Here is a 19,028-nt window from a genome sequence, read left to right as displayed (position 1 = left end):
AATTATGCAAACAAGTTACAAAATAGTTTGAGTCAAGGAAGTCAACTTTTTGTTGTGTGGAGATTTTCGACACACACACAAACACAAACGATCGACGTAAACAAAAGTTGATTTTCATAGAGACTTTCTTTCCCGAGCATTAACTGTACTTGACTTATGACTCAGTTGCTCTCAAATCAAATCTGTAACATTGGACACAAGAAAAGGTGAGGGGTTTCCTCACATCCAGGACTCTAGTCTGCAAATGTAAAATTCTGTTTGAAATGATACCAAACATCATTTCGGGAAAGTGGCTAACAGTCATGACATTACTGGGGCTTCCCTCGGGACATTTGCCATCATTTTTTCTCTCATTTTTTTGTCATCCTCGGTTTACTAACCCTGAGTACTTTGACCTTTCCTGCACTGCCAGCAATGCGAAACAATCCCTCCTCGTCGATGCCGAATTCCATGAGCCAGTCGATGCAGGTCTGGAGGGGGACGGCGATCTTGACACCTTCCGTCTCCAGGTGCTCCTCGAGGGGGGTACCGAAGACTGGTTTCCTCTTGTGTTGGTCCAAGATATCCATCATCTTGGGCACCAGTACCTCCAGACGAGCCAGAGCATTCCTGTGGTACTGGGCTTGGGCGCTGACCATCTACGTACGGTGATAAAGTGCAAAGAAATGAAACTATTAAAGCTTGATGGTTATTAAAGTGTGTGAAGACTCGCGCAAAAAGAAATGCTCATGCCGGTAATCTGACCTAGTTTCAAATGAGGTGTTAGAAACCACCATCGATCCCAGAAAATACACACACAGCTTGCTACCATCGATTATTAGACACTAGTGTACACTCAGTACATACAGCTGCAGTCAATACCCACAGCACAGTGTATAAACGATACAGCGATGGACATCTCAGGTCCAGCTAAAGATAACAAGGTATCACGTTTCATTACTGTACTGTTTGCATTTTGTAGCAACAGGAATAAAACGTCACTTGCAAGCGACCGAAAGTTAACTTTTTCAGATGGCCGCACCAGGTTTGGGGCGAGTTTTCAATGTCTTTAAAGCTTGATGTTATTAATGATGGGTAAGGAAAGGCGCAGGGGATAACAAATTCTCAAAAGCAAAATAAATAAAGATCGTGTAGATAAACCGTACAGTATTTATTTTTGGGGGGGGAGGAGGTATTTTTTTAGGGGGGAGAGGGGAGGTATTATTTTGGGGGGGGAAAGGGGAAGAGGGGGAGAGGGGAAAAACCAGAATAGGGTAACAAAATGCTGATTAAATTTACAATTTATACCAAACCAGGAATTTCTTTTTGCCCCAATGATATGAAGTTCAAATGTGCCCACAGTTAGTGTTGTTATGACAAGTTGATGTGTGAATTTTGTATTCTGGAGTGGGGAATGGAAGGTTAGGCTTTTATGAGAGTACTGTGGTCTAATGGTTAAGGTCATGAACTTAGGACCTAAGGATTTGCAGGTTCAAAGATCTGGCCAGTTTTAAGTTGTGACCTTGAGCGAGGTACTTTATCTCCATTGTCTCTCTTAATCCAGGGGGGCCTGAGGGGAACCTGGGGTGGGAGGGGTGGACCTGTGACGTGATTCGGAAATATAGTTGCGGCTGCACCCTATGGGATGTCTTCGGGAATAAATATGTTGAAACGGCGCACTGTCTGCAAGGTCGATTGTTAGGATTGTATACTATATACCCTCTGTGTGTGGCTTGTGACAGGTTGCCAGGGTTTTAAAACTCTTGTAAAGGTCGGTAAGGAGGCCTTGGCCTCGATTCCAGAACGTAAGATTTCTGAAATCCAACTCTCTTTTCTTTCTTTCTTAACTTACATCGATTAAACTCCTGGCATAGTCAGCTTCCTTAGAAACGATGTACATCATTTCGTTCGCTAATTGATCCTATGCAGAGAAAACAAGAAAAAGGAAAGTTTGAAACATAATTCAATTAATTACCGCTGGGGCTTAACAAAAACTCCCTTATCCATCTACGATACCATGTTTGGTTTTTGGCAGTGATAAGACAACAATTTCCTTACCCACAAGCAGAGGGTTCAGATATTCAGCCCATAGTTCCATCTCAGTCTTTCAGGTTTCTTACAGACGTAACATAGAGCAGAAGAAGACACACAGACTCCTTAATCACAGAATGTAATATCCTCCTATCCCCTGCCCTCATTGGCCTTCCACCCTACTTCCCTCTTCCTCTCATTCCCCATATTCATTCATTTTTTTTTTCTTCATTTAATTTATTTCGTCTATACATACAAAAAATAGAACAAAGTGGTATAGTATAAACAGGACACTAGAAAAACAATAGTAGTTTATCGAGCTAGCAACCAAAAAATAACAAATAACAATGAAAGAAGGTAACAATTAAGAGTAGAGAAAAATAAACATGAGATAATCAATACATGAGAATATCCTCCTCCCCCTTCCCTATATCCTCCCCCTTCCCTATATCCTCCCCCTTCCCTCTCCCTCACAGAAAAAAAACTCTCTAAGGTAGTCAATTGTTTATGCCAGGTAAGTAGTTCATCTAACCTTTACTTAATTTGTTTTACAGTTTAATTTAGTCCAAGTTCCATTTCCTTACAGCTTTAAGTTCTACCAACACTTGACAATGACAAATGGGATTATCTTGAGGGTTGCATGGAGTCCTGTCCTGACATTGACTTTATCAGGGGCTCAAAGTAAGGATAAAGATGGGCAAGTGAAGGGTGGGCGGGGGGGGGGTGATGAATATTCATTATCTCACCTTACACTGCTCCATCTTGATGGAAGCATCGTCCATCTCCTCTTTGGCTGCCTCCACCCGGTTCATATGCTCTGTCGTGTTTTGATTGCTGAAAGCTTTCAAAGCCGCTTGATGCCTTTAAGATAAGACATTAAAATCATTGAAAGCATTTCAAAAAGGGATGTTTATAAATTTGTTTCTTGTTTCTTGTTTCTGATCGAATGTAGATATTCCAGAATTTATCTGGCTTGTTGTGTATTTATATGAATGGTAGCTTATGAACTTTGCATTTTTCCAAGGACTGCAGCACCATTAGCTCCCCTTCCAGGTCATACCACTCCCCCCCCCCCTCCCTATCCTCTTTGTTACAAATCTCCACTCGAAGTGATCTTTTGTTGGCCGAGAGCTTTCTGCATCATTAGGTCAAATCCAATCCTGGTAGCATTTTGTATCACAAAGATTTGTTTTTATTAAATTTTTGTAAATGCAACTGGCAGCCTCAGAGTGAATGGTGTCACCATGGCAATAGGGCTGCTTTCAATTTTCTTATATGTTTCAATCATTTATATGCACTGTGGAATATGATATTTCTGCAAAAAAAAATGCATGTTGATGAAATTTCTACAAAGAAATTTCTACAAAGTTTCTTCAGTCGTTAAATATCTAAATTCAGGACACTATCACCTATATCAAGTACTTTGCAAGTAAAACTAAAACTTTTTCATGTGACTATCATGACTAGTGTTGCTACGATAATCGTTTTCAATATCGGTATCGGCCGATATTTGCAATATCGGCAGCATATCGGTATCGGTAAAATTTTGCCTAATTGCCGATAACAGCAAACCGATATTGAACTTTTCTTTTTAACAGCAGAGCTACTTCTTTATACTTGCAATGATCTGTTAATCTGCCCAGGGTTAGAGTAGCAGCTCCCTGATCTGCCCAAGACGATCCATTTCTTTAGCGTCAGTTAAACTCAGATTCATTTTCAATTAATATCCATGGAAACCTGACCCTCCGTAACCTCTAAAAACATGTCTACGGCGCGCGAATATAACCAATGACCTTCGTGAACCTTGGCCTACACACAGCATTAGTGCAGCATATATACACTGTACTAACCATTCATTTTCTCAAAGGCCTCCGTGAAAAATTGTCACGAAACTGATCAATTTTAAAACGACAAGTTAGATTACCTATATAATGTTATAAAATGAAAAGAGATTTAATCTGTCTTTCAATCTTTAAAAAGTGCAACTTACAAAACTTCCGATATTATGAAACAAACAACGTTCAGCAAAGCCCTGTTTCTAGACTGCCGAACAATGAATAGCGTGCACTATGCGTACATTTTTACAACTGCAGCGTTTAACCCTATACCCAACTACCACGGTGCCTGTGCTGTTAATTTTCCAAGGTACCTTCACAATCACTGTGAGCTCATCCCCTGTGTAACACCTGTTTGTTAACATTTTTTGGCACGTTGCCAAGGAACTTTTTAGTTACGTGAGATCTGTAACCGCCGAGGTGGTTAGGCTATTTGTTATACACTTAACTATGGTAGGATATTATTTTTTCCGTATTTTTGGAAATTCTAGAAAATACTTTCTTTTCCCCCCGCTTAACAACAGATGTGGTCTTACGGTATATTCATAAATGGATGCACTAGAGCCTTGTTTACATGACATTAGTTGCATTTAGTACGATATGCCAGTTTTGCCTGAATTTTTCGAAAGTGTTTTGCTCGATCTTTCGTAATATTTGAAAATGTGTACCACCGTACTTTCCGTACACAATTGGTCATTTCTCTACTGATTTTCAGTTTTTTTTCCTCTATACGGTCAAGTGAATAAGTTGTACATTGAGTATTAACTCAATAAATTATAACTTTTACATTGTGATCGACAGTTCGTAACCTAATTAAGATGCAATTTTGCAAGCATACGTTAACACTGTAAGCAACTTGTAAGTCTGTACGATGTTAAGGCTCACATTTACTGCATCCATTTTATTTTGTCTGTTAAAAAATATCGGTATCGTATCGGTATCGGACCGATATTGGGATGAAAATATCGGATATCGGCCAAAACCGATATTGGTGATATCGGCGCAACACTAATCATGACGTTATTCGTTTCGTCTCTTTGAAGGTAACTTGCTCTACAAGTGAGAACCCCTCACTAAATCAAACCAATGATGCACAATGGGTGGCCTGTGATGTCATGCCCTACCGCGCATAAAATCTTCTTCAAAAGCATTTTACTTTACGTGCAAACTCTTCTTACTTTACTACACCTCGAATAGCAATAAGCTTATCTGAACTGTATGTTAGTCTATCCGGGTAACTGGAAATACACAGCCCTGCGCTGCACGGAAATGCAGTGATTTACAAGAATACGAGTTTGCTAATTGGAATAAAATGATTTTGAACATGACAAAGAAGCATTCAACAACACTTATTCAAAGACAGAGGGACGGACAAACATCTTAACACTGAATTAAAAAAAATGTCTTTTTATTACAAACGATGTCTCTTATTCCAAATCGACCATTGAAATTTTCTAAAAAAGCAAATTAGCAGCTCTCGTAGCACGTATCATGAGACCTAAACTCCCAATCGAGGTCGTCGATCGATACTTACTTGGCTTTCCAGGAATCGAGGTCCAGCGTCAATTTGTTCAGCTTCCTTTTCATTTTCTCTATTCTTGGAAATTCATTCTGAAAAAAGACAAAAAGCAAAACTGGTTTTTCATCAAACCAACATCATCATTGACTTGCGGTTAATTGAGATATCTATGATGAACAAAGACCACCCATGAGTACAAGTCTCTAATCCACGAGTACCCCCACCCCCCATGACCCCTCCCCTGTAAGGGCAGGCAAATATACTAGAGTATACAGACTCACTACAGGTCTGTTTTGCCTGGAACCGTTTACAAACTGCCATTCTGAGACAGTTATTTAGCAGTAACCGATTCCTTGTTACCCACCACCCCACTCCCCCAGAAGCTTCAGAAAGTTCCCCTCATCCCCCACCCCCCTACCCCCGACAATAATGCTACATAGCTGCACACAACAAGCTGACATTGAATGAGACTTCTCACTGATCCTGCGAAAATTCTTATATCACATATTTTGACCTTTGTTTGGATTCATATGGAATCCTTGCGGAACTCGGCACAAAACACCCCGTTACGCAGCAAATATGGCTAAGAAAGAAGCACATTTCCCGCTAACTCATTTCATAACTTTCAAAGTATAGCACTCAGAAAGCTCTATCTTATGTCATTTTGAAGAATATTATGTCCTCTTTACAATGATGTGTCGTTATTAATCATGCATGTGAACTAAACCCCGTACTTTTTAATCTGAAAAAGTAAAAACCACTTCGGAAAGCAGTGAACCTCTTCGATGCTTACATTGTGCTAACTGAGAGTGTGATTGCATAACCAATTTCTTTCCTATGCCAAAGAAAGTTCGTTCGCTCTTCTCTCTAGTAATATAAAATTCGACTTGATTGGTCAATATTACGGCTGGTACCTTTTACCAGCAAATCAAAAGGATCGTAAGAAATTTGTGAAGTCCTCCTTTACTAATCTAAACACAGCACAGTGTGCAGTGCTCTCACAGCAATTTCGGAGAGTGAAAACCGCAACGCTTCCTGTGCGTATACAACAGCATTTAATTCTCCGAAAACGGGCCGTTTATAGAGCAAACGTTTCCATGTGTTTCTCATACAACATTTAACCTACAGTCTGTTAATTCCGATCATTATTCTATTCGTATATTTTTTAAAAGAAAGAGACGAATCGAGAGACTAAAATTTCTCACCTCCAAAAGATTTGTGAACGGAATGATGATTAAGTTTTCTAGCCCCATCTCGTGGCTCGTCAGCTCCAGCGAGATCTGGGAACAAGCCTCTGCACCCTTTGCCAACATTGTACTGTAAGAACAAATGGAAAGGAAAACAGGTTATCAAAGGGTAGAAAACATGGAAATATTTGACTTTCCTGAACCTCAAATCTCATTTTAATCTCTGTGGTAGGTGCCACTCAGTACTAGCAAGCATAGCCACAAGGCTGGCAGGGACCACAGCCCCCAAAAAGCCTTCAGGTAGTTAAGCCCCTTGATAAATGTAAGAGACATAACAAATTTTATTTGTTATGTCTCTTATTTTAAAAAGCAGAGGAAACACCTCTTCTTTCCCAGGCGTGTCAAAGACGTTTCCTTCGCAATTTCCTTCTACAAACTATCGAACTAAGAGGACATAATGTAACTAGATTAAAGTTAACAAGTATATAACTGTCAGTTCAGATGAAGGGTAAATACACATTTATTAAAAAAAAAACTGTAGCAACTAAATATATGCAAATATAGGATTTTATTCTCATAGAAAGACTTACCCAAAAATGGCATCATCTTCAAATAACTGGCTACATTCGGCCATGTTTTGGCTAAGGATGTAATATGGTAACTTTTTCTGGGGAAAATGAGAGAAAAAAAAACAAAAAACAAATTGAGCAAAGGAAATATATTGCTGTGATTCTCTAACTGAGGATTGTCATAAAAGGGACCACACAAAAACTGCTAGATATGCTAAAATGGCCACAAAGCTTCAAAAGCTGGTATCTTCTTCATCTTTGCACCAGTTCGTTGACAATTTTGGATTATCCTCTCTGCAGAGCATTCATAATTTTTTTATTCCAAATTTTTAATTTTTAATTCATAATTTTTCACAATTTTCCATGCCATTGACTGAGTACAAAAGACAGCGTTTAATTTCATTTCTGGTCCCCTGAATCAAGGGATGCTTCTTTGTGCTTCATTATACGGTCTCTTTCAAGGGTTTCTCTGGTGGTAGACTATCTGATACTTGTCATTCCTCAATAGGCCTTTGAGTTTAGGACATAGTTCAGTCTTGACAGGGCTTAAAGAGTGTGCTAATGATACGAGGAGACAGGTAAGTGAGTAGGTGAGGTTAGAGACGATGTACTTCATGCAACATTTAGTAAATGACAAAACCATATTATCAGATGAGCATACGTCGTTGGATCACAAACATATACTTCAACATCACGCACACATTGGTTTACTGTACATCAGGAACGAAAGTATTTCTAGCACGGACGTGTATATTTACATAATTTTACATCCATGAGCAAACTGTTTACATCATCATCACCATATATTAACAATTTAACATCGTAATCATATTTTCCTTTTGGTAGATATTCTAGCAAGAAGCGTGTCTAGGTAAATCTACAGACAAACATACAGACAAATCCATGTACACACACATACATGCGAGCATACACAAGCGAATAAATGCGACACTGTCAGTCAATTGACAAGGATTTCCCTGTTACGTATTGTGTGTGTGTCATTTTCAATGTATGTCGTCGATTAAGTTTCCAATCTATTGTCGTAATTACACAGCTCCGTGTTGAAGTACTGTGTTACCGAGAAGAGTTATTCGGTAACGAGGATGTAATTCCCTATCAGGGAAGGCAAACACAACAGAGAGAGAGAGGCCAATGAAAGCAACAGTGAAAGAGAAACACTATGATTTAATAACTTTGTCCTTTTAATATTATCTTTTGGTTGTCTAAATGGAAAGCAACCTTCTTTTGACAAAAAGGAGCCTTTGTTTTATATATTATAAGGTTGAAGAACTTTAGGGTATAAATTGACACAGTCCACTTTCCATGAGATTCACTCACTATATTTCCACATTCTTTTATATTAAATGAATTCAGTCTCCAGCTGAAGCAGATCCTGCTGGGTTCGAAACGTCAGGCCCTCTTTATACTTTTTATACATTCTCTTACGCAGGTTCTTTAGTGGATGAGCAGTTTGCTAACAATTTTGTTTTATATTATTTCATTTATATTTATAGTCACACAACATTTTCTGCTCTCATGCATTCTCAAAGGTATTCTTATTAGCAGGTTATTTTAGTCCGGCTAGTTTATTAGTTATTGACACTAATTGACCACTCCACATTGTCCTCTCATATGCTGCTTCAAAGCACTCAAACTGAGAGTATACACTGCTATGTCTGCACAAGGGCTTTGAAGCATTATTAAAGGGATTGAAGACTCGCACACAGAGAAACTGTCTGATGCCGGTAAATCTGACCTAGTTTCAAATGAGGTGTAACTGAAGTGTTAGACACCGCCATCGATCCCAGAAAATACACACACAGCTTGCTACTGTTGGTAACTAGACACTAGTGTACAGTCAATACATACAGCTACTGTCAATACCCACAACACAGTGTACAAAGCAGCGATGGACATATCAGGTCCAGATAAAAGATAACAAGGTATCACGTTTCATTACTGTTTGCAATTTGTTGCGACAAGAAAAAAACTTCACTTGCAAGCAACGGAAAGTTAACTTTTTCAGATGGCAGCACGCGGTCTTCGATGCCTTTAAACAGTTTGAACATTAATGATAGTGAAGGTTTTGACCCACAAACTGATCTTTATATATAGGTTAGCCTCAGTACATTTGCTATGATAATGTGTTAGGTCTATATAGCCATTACTGCTTTGCAAGATAACATACTTTCCCTATGGTGTCGCTTTAAGTTAGTTTGATGAAACTAACACTGCAAATGGCAACCATAGTGGCATAAAGGTGGCATACTACTATTAGAGTCTGTATCAATCCGCCCGAGTGTTCTCCTTAACGAAATATCAGTCTACACGTTACTAAGTGTACAGTCCCGTTAAGCAATCAAACTGGTGTTGTACATGGCAAATAATTAATGCATAGGCTCTTTGTTGCATGTAACACCCATGAATAATCTATCATCAAAACAGAGCAAAAATGCACCATTGTAGAGGTTGTACCCTTGCGATACAAACTACTCCACTACAAGGAAACTGCAGTGTTTGATTTGTTCAGCAACAGGTATTGGAAAGTGAAGCCTACTGCCTACTGTTTTTAACAAATTTATGGATTCTTAGCAACTCTGGCCATTATTATTATTGACCTATGTTATAGAGATATAAATTGTGATGAATAACTTTCCTAAAATCAGCTAAGAAAAATGTTATTTTCATCTTAGAAAAATCTTATTCCTCTATAGAGATAATCACTATTGCTAACGACATTCATAGCGCAAGACTTGTGCAAGTCTAATGAATATGACATCATCGAGCCCAACTATTGTTTCAATTTTTCATCGGTTTCCTACCTTTATTATAAATGTTTATTGGCTGTAATTAGGAAAGGCAAATTGTAACTTTTAAATTTTAATAAATCTATTAATAATCTCAACAGGACCAAAAGACTGTCAGCACTGATGTCAGCGTCCGCACTATTGACGATCATCACGAAAATACGAAATAAGAAAAAGTACCGTAAGAAAATGGTTTCACCTCCTACGACATCCCAAACTGACATCATGACACTCCCCCTCCTGCCCCACCCCCTATTATGAGAATTGAATCCATGATTTCTCCTAAAACAGGATCTTAGATGACTAGATGAGTTAGTTTACATCAATCACATGTATAAGCTAGACAGAGATCATACTTGGTTGTGCTTCTCCTTTAGCTAGCAGATTCTCTTCAAAGCCATAAATGTACAGCTTTGGAACATTTTGAAACTCTATTTTTCTTCCTTTTACTAATTGTTAGCTGTAAGACTTACTTGTCTTTTCTCGATGTCATTTCCAGACCCCTGGAGACAATCCTTCATCTTCTTGTTGGTGGTATAACATGCCTGCCTGATACTTTCCACTCTCTTCTCACACTGAAAAACAAAGATTCAAATATCAATTCGGATCTGATTTTCAAAATTGTTTCCAAACGGCTGAAATTTTACCGGGTTATCCAGGAACATGGTCATTTACGGTCACCGCATTGAACAACTCAGTGAAAGGAAAACCCCAATACAGCAAGGTCAAAAGCGGAAGGAGGAGTCAGGGCCTGGATGGATGGTAGCCCCCCCCCTCCACTTGTTTAAAGACTTGACCAATTTGAGCGTAGTATTAGAGGATAATGCATATATGTATATGAGGGAAGTAAGTGCGTGTTACAAATACAGCAAACACCATCGGTAAATGTGCATCATTTTTCAAACGTCCAATCAGCTAGAGACCAAATTGGACAAGATTTAGGTCCCGAACCAACCCCTCACCCCCGACTCCTCCTAACTCAGATGATTCAAGACTGGAGAGAGAGGAGGACCAGGAGTCAGCTCAATATTTTGTGGTGGTATGAAATTACTTTCTGGGTAGAAATCATACATTGCTGTGAAAATAATCGGGGACCAGAGACCCATCTGCTCAGCCCCCTCCCTGTATCCTGGGCACTGCCTACTGGGAAAATTTTCTCAACTGCACTCAAAACCTGTGTTTTTGTTGTTGCTTAGAATGCTCCATATATACCATCCATAACTACTGATTTTGGGAGGAGGGGAGGGGGAGGACAGGAGAAAGGGGTGTCCCTCCAGCATCCCTTCCCGTCCTGTAGATACAAATTTCGAAAGCTAACAATGAGAATTCTTTCTCTTCATTCTGCAATGAACAGAGGTCAAAATGGCAGACAATAAAAAAATGTTAAAGGTTCTGTGCAACTGCTAGATATTTGCAATCAACAGGCAAACATATATTTTTACTGCAAAAATATGCATCCCTAGTTTCTAGGTCAAAACAGTCTTGAAGGATAGACTTTAGATAGAATTTGAGTCTCAATATTACAGCACCCGATCCCCCACCCGATCCCCACCCACCCAAAAAATATATATATTTGAGTGCTAGTAATGTTTCTGTAGCTATTCCAGTTTTCAAGATAATCCGCTTTAAAATATTGCTAATCTCCAGAATTCTCCTGTAAAGCTAAACTGATAATGACATCAGCTCCTCAATGCAGGCCTTATAGTTAATGTTAATCCATTGTCTTAGAAATCATCATAACTCAACTTTTGATAACATTCAGCACCTTTTGTACTTGACAGACTTGTGACACATTATAAACATGTCACTTGCGGCCATATTAAAGTCTTGTTATTTTCCCACCGTGTTTTGTATTGCATATAAGGAACTGATCCTATGGTATATGTATTAGACTTAAAGATCCAGTCACTTTAACTGATGAATCTCAGCCTATTTAAAGGGTCATGTATCCCAAAAAATAACAGTGGTATAGAAATACAAACTGGACCAATATGAGCGGGTTATGACGGTGAACGGCAGCAGATGAATCAAAATTCAAAATAGTCAAAATAATTTTAGGCCTAAAGCCATCCTCCAGTCATTTTAATTTGAACCTTTTGCTGCCATATTTCACCCGTCAATGCCTCTCAGCACATAACTTACAATTTACAAATGCCAAGAGAATTAAACCACCATAACATATTCATCATTCTGATATATAATCACTCTGCTGCCTAAAAAGCAAACTACCTTACTCAAATACGTCGGTATTTAGGGTAAATAATTTATAAGGGAAGCATTGTACAGTCCACACTTCCTAAGGATTAGTGCACTATCCCTGTAAATGATCGGTCAACAAATTCAAAATTACAGTAAGATATGCGCTGCATACGCTGTTAATTGGCTCAAAGGAAGCTGATTATCGTGCTGTTAAGCCTCTCTGACCGTTGAAAGATGTGTCAATAATCACACACTCCATGGCTTGGACTCTACTTTCTAGAGCGCGGTTCATCCAGGTTTACAAATTCTTCATCCCTTTCTCTCCCCCCCCCCCCCCCCGTCTTTCATGATTTATTACTTACATCTTTGTTATTATACAGAGCTAATGACTTTTCCAGACTTTCTTCATTAGTTATTTTCAGGTCTGCTAATCCACACAAATTTAAAAACAAGGAACATATTTTGCTTCAAGCTAAGATAATAGAAACAAGACAATATTTTCCTGAAATATTTTTCTGAATTTTTTTTTTTTTTCCAAACAAAAAAGAATGTAACTTGAAATGCCATAATTAAACCCAGAAATTTGATGTCATCATTCATTCAATTTTTTTTTTTTTTTCCAGAAATAAAACAACCCTGGAAGCAGATTTTGCATTGCTTTTTTAAAATTTGATAAAAACCCCTAACAAATTCAATTATTAGCTTACCTAGCCAAGTTTCATCTCAAAACTAACAAAGGAACATGGTGATTGTACTGTTCTGAATGGATACTATTATTTTTGCTTCAATACAAACAACTAAAGCTGATTTAGTGAATAAACTTTCATTTTCAAATCCAATCGTAAATTAATGATCACTCGTTGAGGTCCCTTTTGTGGCAAAAGTCTCTGAACTGTGTTTGACCCTGACCAAGTTTAATCTCATTTTGACGAACACTTTTGTTAGCAGTGAACGACGGGAGATGTACTGACCTGGGAAATTATAAACAAATTTGAAAAAATGCAAACACAAAAGGAAAGATTTTTATCGGCATGGGATGCGCGACCCGGTGACCTCAGGAGTTCCAGTCCTATCTATGAATTACCAACTGTAGCTCCATGTAGCTCTTCTAGCTTCATGGAGGAATTTGCCGCTGAGATATACAGAATATAATATGTTGAAAATGTTGCAGTTTGTTTACTCTTTAATGTTGCAGTTTTACTCTTTATTTTCTCTTACTCTTACTCTTTATTTACTCTTTAATGTTGCAGTTTTACTCTTTATTTACTCTTTACTTTACTTTACTTTATTCATTTATTTATTTATTTATTTTACTTTATTTACTCTGTATTTACTCTCGCTGAGATATACAGAATATGTTGAAAATGTTGCAGTTTTACTCTTTATTTACTCTTACTCTTTATTTACTCTTACTCTTTATTTACTCTTTATTTAGATGACTGCATTTGTGCACTCATCTGTGATGTCATACAAACATGTCAAACAACTGCCTTTTTTCTTTTTTCTTTAATAAACTGAAATGATTATAAAACATTGGAAAATCATCCAACTGTGTAATGAGATGTGCTTTCATGTTGGTACTATTCAAGGTGTGATCAGGTCACATCTTCATTATCAAACATTGATTTCAATCATGGAAGGGGGAGGGAGAGGGGAGATGGGGAGGGGAAGAGAGGTCCTAATTGCATCAGTGAACAACCATGAAAAACACAGAAAGTCTGATGTGTTGTCCATGATGTATGACATCACAAATTATTGCACACATATCCACAAAACGTTTTTTCTCAGCAATGGAACAAACTATCACCTGTTCCTTGCCAGAGGGGTCCAGCCAAGAGGGCGCAGCTTTTAAAAGGTTACCAGTTCATCCTAGACACACTAGAGTGAGAGTGTTAAGGTTGCTGGGAGACAGGTAAGTCAGGTCTATTTCTTTCCATGGCAACCAAATGTACAAAACCTATCACAAGTAGCATTGAACTGCAAGAAAATTAATCTTACCAACTGCAGATTGTCATTTAGTACTTCTGTCTTTCCTTGTCTGAAAAAAAGAAGAACAGAATGAAAAATTATCATCATAATGAGAACACATTTAATAGATTAAGGTTGCATGAATTGCACATGTATACTAAACTTAAAATATAGATTTAAAGTATGGCTGCATTCAATTTGAAAGTCAAGTCACAAAAATCCTTCCAAATATATATATGCTAACTTTTCATGCTAAAGCTAGCTCAAAGACTTCTGCCAAACAGAAACCCTCTGTTGCTTACAAATATGGTCCTCTGTTCGTTCATACTGCAATAGCTTCCAGATTCAGAGAGGCTTTAAATCAAGTACTGATACGAACTACAGAGTATCCTAACAGATAAACAGGAACATGTCATATTTAAATAGAGTATATCGAAAATGTTTCAGCTTTATCTGAAACGATTATACATGATCTATCATCTCACTAACAACAGGTATTTACTCAGATCACCAGAGACAGATCCATTGTGACACTGTGTGATCTCAAAATGAAACAATGGATTGGAAGCAACATGTAACATCAATAGATATTCCATATTTAGAAGGGGAAGGAGAAGACAAAGGAAGTTGGTATTTCATGTTTGAGAGGGGAGGAGAAGACAAAGGGAGGACAGGAGTGAGAGAGGAGCAGTGCAGCTTGTCTACTGCATTTTCCATCGTTAAACTTTAGCAGGTTTACAAGATTTATAGCCAAGGTTTGTGTAAAATGCTCAAATCCTTTTTCACACTCAAAAATGAGCAAAGTTGCCAATGGCAATGTCCCAAAGCTTACATGCAAATCATGGTAGACCAATGTTTATTTGCCATGAAAATATTGTAGGCATTGTCTAAGTGCTGAGAGCTTGCATGAAAAACAAAAACAAAAACACTACAGCTTATTATTTTTCCCCCACTTGCTCACCCGCACACACACATACAAACCACTCCTCCCAAACACACACACACGCCAAAAGGATGAAAGGTCAATACACTAATCATAATCAACATTATTTTCTTTGAACTTCTATTGCCAACAGACCTGTCTAGCTCTGAGAATATCATTTTAATTGGAAATTTTTTGTGTGCTACGTCTCCTGAATATCTGGGAGTACTTTGTGGGAGTCAGATTAATGGGCCAGTCAAGTACTTTCAGAATTGTTAAGCTATTTTTAGCGTGGTAAAATTTGGAGGAAATTATACAGACATGACCTATAATCTGTAGAATTGCCTTCCTGGAGCTATTAAACGTATTAAGGGTCATCGATATAGGAACGGCTCATTTTTACTTCTTTGGAAACATTTAAGTTGCCCACTGTACGGAGAACCAACTTCCACACATGACTGCAAGTTTACAACTATACTTAAAGGCATTGAAGACTCACCTCAAACCGCGTGCCGCGCTCGGGAAAAGTTAACTTTCCGTTGCTTGCAAGTGAAGCTTTCTGCTTGTCGCTACAAAATGCAGACAATAATGAAACATGATACCTTGTTATCTTTAGCTGGACCTGAGATGTCCATAGCTGTATCGTTTGTGCACTGTGCTGTGGGTATTGACCGCAGCTGTATGTACTGACTGTACACTAGTGTCTAATAACCGACGGTAGCAAGCTGTGTGTGTATTTTCTGGGATCGATGGTGGTGTCTATAACACTTCTGTTACACCTCAATCAAAACTAGGTCAGATAACCGGCATGAGACGTTTCTTTGTGCACGAGTCTTCACACCCTTTAAGTCTTTAACTTTTAAACCCCTTTGTACCCAAACAAACTTGCTTCATCCCTTTTAAGTACTTTTTCCTCCCTCTAATGTTTTTTTTTTTTTTTTTTTGCATTGACTTTGCCTAAAGTTTCGAAGCCACAATACCATAAGAATTAATTCAATTCTCAGTTTTCAATTTTCAGTTGGTAAGTAAAAAATTTGACAGGAGGAGTTTTTAGCTCAATCGATTTCAATCCTACTGTGATCATTACTTGGTAAAGTTGGTTAAAACTGCCCCCCCCCCCCCAAAAAAAATTGATAAATCAGCTCAAATTGTTTGTACAAAATGGGGCTTCATTTTTAAAAATCATGTACAAAATTTACCTTAAAACATAAGAATTGTTGCTTAAAATGGAATGTTAAACTTGTTCAAAATTGGGACTCAATATTTTTAATGTCCCACAGACATGTATCAACATATTCCTATTCTCTAATGAATTATATCATTGTGGGAAATACTACACTGTTTTGTTGTTACATACATTTGAATAGCCAAATTTACAATGACCCGCACACATAGTGTATACACAGTAGTGGGCTTACTAAAAATGTTCCATCTCAGCAGGTCGAACATGTAGTGACTTGTAGTGAATCCATTCTTGTACTCACATTCTAACAAACATCACCTGTACCTTGTACTCGGCCTTACGGCCAAATTTACAATGACCCGCACACATACTGTACATACAGTAGTGGGCTTACTAAAAATGTTCCATCTCAGCAGGTCGAACATAACAGGATATACTATACTACAGACTTGTAGTGAATCCATTCTTGTACTCACATTCTAACAAACATCACCTGTACCTTGTACTCGGCCTTACGGCCAAATTTACAATGACCCGCACACATACTGTACATACAGTAGTGGGCTTACTAAAAAGGTTCCATCTCAGCAGGTCGAACATAACAAGATACACTATACTACAGACTTGTAGTGAATCCATACTTGTACTCACATTCTAACAAACATCACCCGTACCTTGTACTCGGCCTTACGGCCAAATTTACAATGACTCGCACACATACTGTACATACAGTAGTGGGCTTACTAAAATTGTTCCATCTCAGCAGGTTGAATATAACAGGATATACTATACTACAGACTTGTAGTGAATCCATACTTGTACTCACATTCTAACAAACATCACCTGTACCTTGTACTCAGCCTTACGGCCAAATTTACAATGACCCGCACACATACTGTACATACAGTAGTGGGCTTACTAAAAATGTTCCATCTCAGCAGGTCGAACATAACAGGATATACTATACTACAGACTTGTAGTGAATCCATTCTTGTACTCACATTCTAACAAACATAACCTGTACCTTGTACTCGGCCTTACGGCCAAATTTACAATGACCCGCACACATACTGTACATACAGTAGTGGGCTTACTAAAAATGTTCCATCTCAGCAGGTTGAACGTAACAGGATATACTATACTACAGACTTGCAGTGAATCCATACTTGTACTCACATTCTAACAAACATCACCTGTACCTTGTACCTTACGGATTTGTACTCAACAAATGGTACTCTTGTTAGAAGTATTTTCCAACATTAGTAAAGGAGCTCTCATGCCAAATATTGTGCTCGTACAAGTTCTTCTTAGAACCTTGTCCTCACATTCTTACTGTACTTATGAATACCAAAGGGTAAATTCTACTTGTACTCAAATACTCATGCTGTTGTACTCCTACCACCAGTCTGCTACACTGTAACAATGCCCCAATGCATATATACTGTATATATACGGCCATATACGATGACCCACAACACATGCAGTATTAAAGCATAACAACAGTGCACCTTCTCATGTATAGTTCAATTATAAATGGTAGTATGGAAATACTATTGTAATGTTGTAACACGCAGCCGTGTTAATTAAACCAGAGCTGAAACAGTGGAAATATTGTATTTAATGCAGTAGTAAACACTGTACTGACTACAGGGTATCATAAAGTTTCTATCACTGGCTTCCAACAAGGAAGTGCTTAAGTCTCATTCCATCAAGTCTGAAGATGTTACACTGTACTTCTTTCCCTTTCTATTAGACTGACACACTATTAAAGCTAACTAACTGCCTGCCTGGCTGAGCAATGGATTTCAAAGTAGATCGAATGGACGACAATAGATTGACGCTTGTATTTATAGGACGATTATAGAGTCAAAGAATGAGTTGTGGTCTGGGGTCTCCTGAAAGGAAATTATAATCTTTTGATTCTGGTTGGTTTATTTATAATCTTGACTATTGTGTGTTTATTATTGCTAGCATTTGAATTTGATTTTAATACGTATATACATATAAATATATTTTTGTGTTGAGCTGTTTATTAAAATAAAGTCCAATAAGAACATATCACCATAGGCTTGACTAATGACTAATCAAATTTTATTTCAACTAGTAAAAAAGGAAGCAAAAAGTCTGAAATTGTCTCAATTTTGCCAACCGCATTAAAATTACCAACTATTTAATTGTGCAATGAAACATTCAGAATTCAATTCACGACACACCCATTTATATTACCAGTTGTAGAAAAGGCTTTTCAATTCCTTTCAAAAGGAATTGAAAAGTATGGTACAATGCAATGCATTGTACCATACTGAACTACATGTATAACATTGCACTTAACTGCATTGCACTGTATGTATTGCATTGTACTGTACTATATTGTACTATACATTAATGAAACTACTGCACTGTTCTGTATTGCACAGTATTGTATTGCACCATACTGAACTGCATGTATTGCATCGTAGTGCATTGCACTGTATTGCAATGCACCATAGTGAACTGCATGTATTGCATTGTACTACATTGCATTGTACTACACTGCATGTTACTGTACTGTATTGCACCATACTGAACTGCATGTACTGCATTGTGGTGTATTGCACTGTATTGCATTGCACCATAGTGAACAACATGTATTGCATCAGGCGCGTAGCCAAGGGGGGGGGGCGAAGGGGGCAGCCGCCCCCCCTTGAGCATATTTTTTAAAAATTTGTTTAATGTTTTCATGATATCGCTAGCATTTTCAAAAGAGAAAATGCTAAAATGCAACTTACAAGGCCTGGGAAGTGCCATTTCCAGCGATCTGGGAGGCATTTACAGCCAAAATTTTCTTGT

The 19,028-nt window shown here is 38.0% G+C and overlaps 1 protein-coding gene across 5 annotated transcripts in view; it reads right to left on the bottom strand.

The window, feature by feature from the left end:
* The window catches only part of LOC139960193 (rho GTPase-activating protein 17-like), a 94,657-nt gene that overhangs the window by 24,357 nt on the left and 51,272 nt on the right, over window positions 1-19,028 (bottom strand). For 4 of the 5 annotated variants that reach the window (XM_071958374.1, XM_071958376.1, XM_071958379.1 and 1 more), the window contains exons 2-9: window positions 14,125-14,166; window positions 10,401-10,502; window positions 7,142-7,218; window positions 6,570-6,681; window positions 5,380-5,456; window positions 2,757-2,871; window positions 1,832-1,900; window positions 381-638 (exon numbers count right to left, since the gene is read on the bottom strand). In XM_071958374.1, coding sequence (XP_071814475.1) covers window positions 381-638; window positions 1,832-1,900; window positions 2,757-2,871; window positions 5,380-5,456; window positions 6,570-6,681; window positions 7,142-7,218; window positions 10,401-10,502; window positions 14,125-14,166 — 852 coding nt within the window. The remainder of the gene's footprint in view (window positions 1-380; window positions 639-1,831; window positions 1,901-2,756; window positions 2,872-5,379; window positions 5,457-6,569; window positions 6,682-7,141; window positions 7,219-10,400; window positions 10,503-14,124; window positions 14,167-19,028) is intronic. The other variant, XM_071958377.1, reaches the window with a different exon arrangement.

The sequence above is a fragment of the Apostichopus japonicus genome, chromosome 19 (assembly GCF_037975245.1).
Source record: "Apostichopus japonicus isolate 1M-3 chromosome 19, ASM3797524v1, whole genome shotgun sequence".
Classification (NCBI taxonomy): domain Eukaryota; kingdom Metazoa; phylum Echinodermata; class Holothuroidea; order Aspidochirotida; family Stichopodidae; genus Apostichopus; species Apostichopus japonicus.
This window is presented reverse-complemented; position numbering and strand designations above follow the sequence as displayed.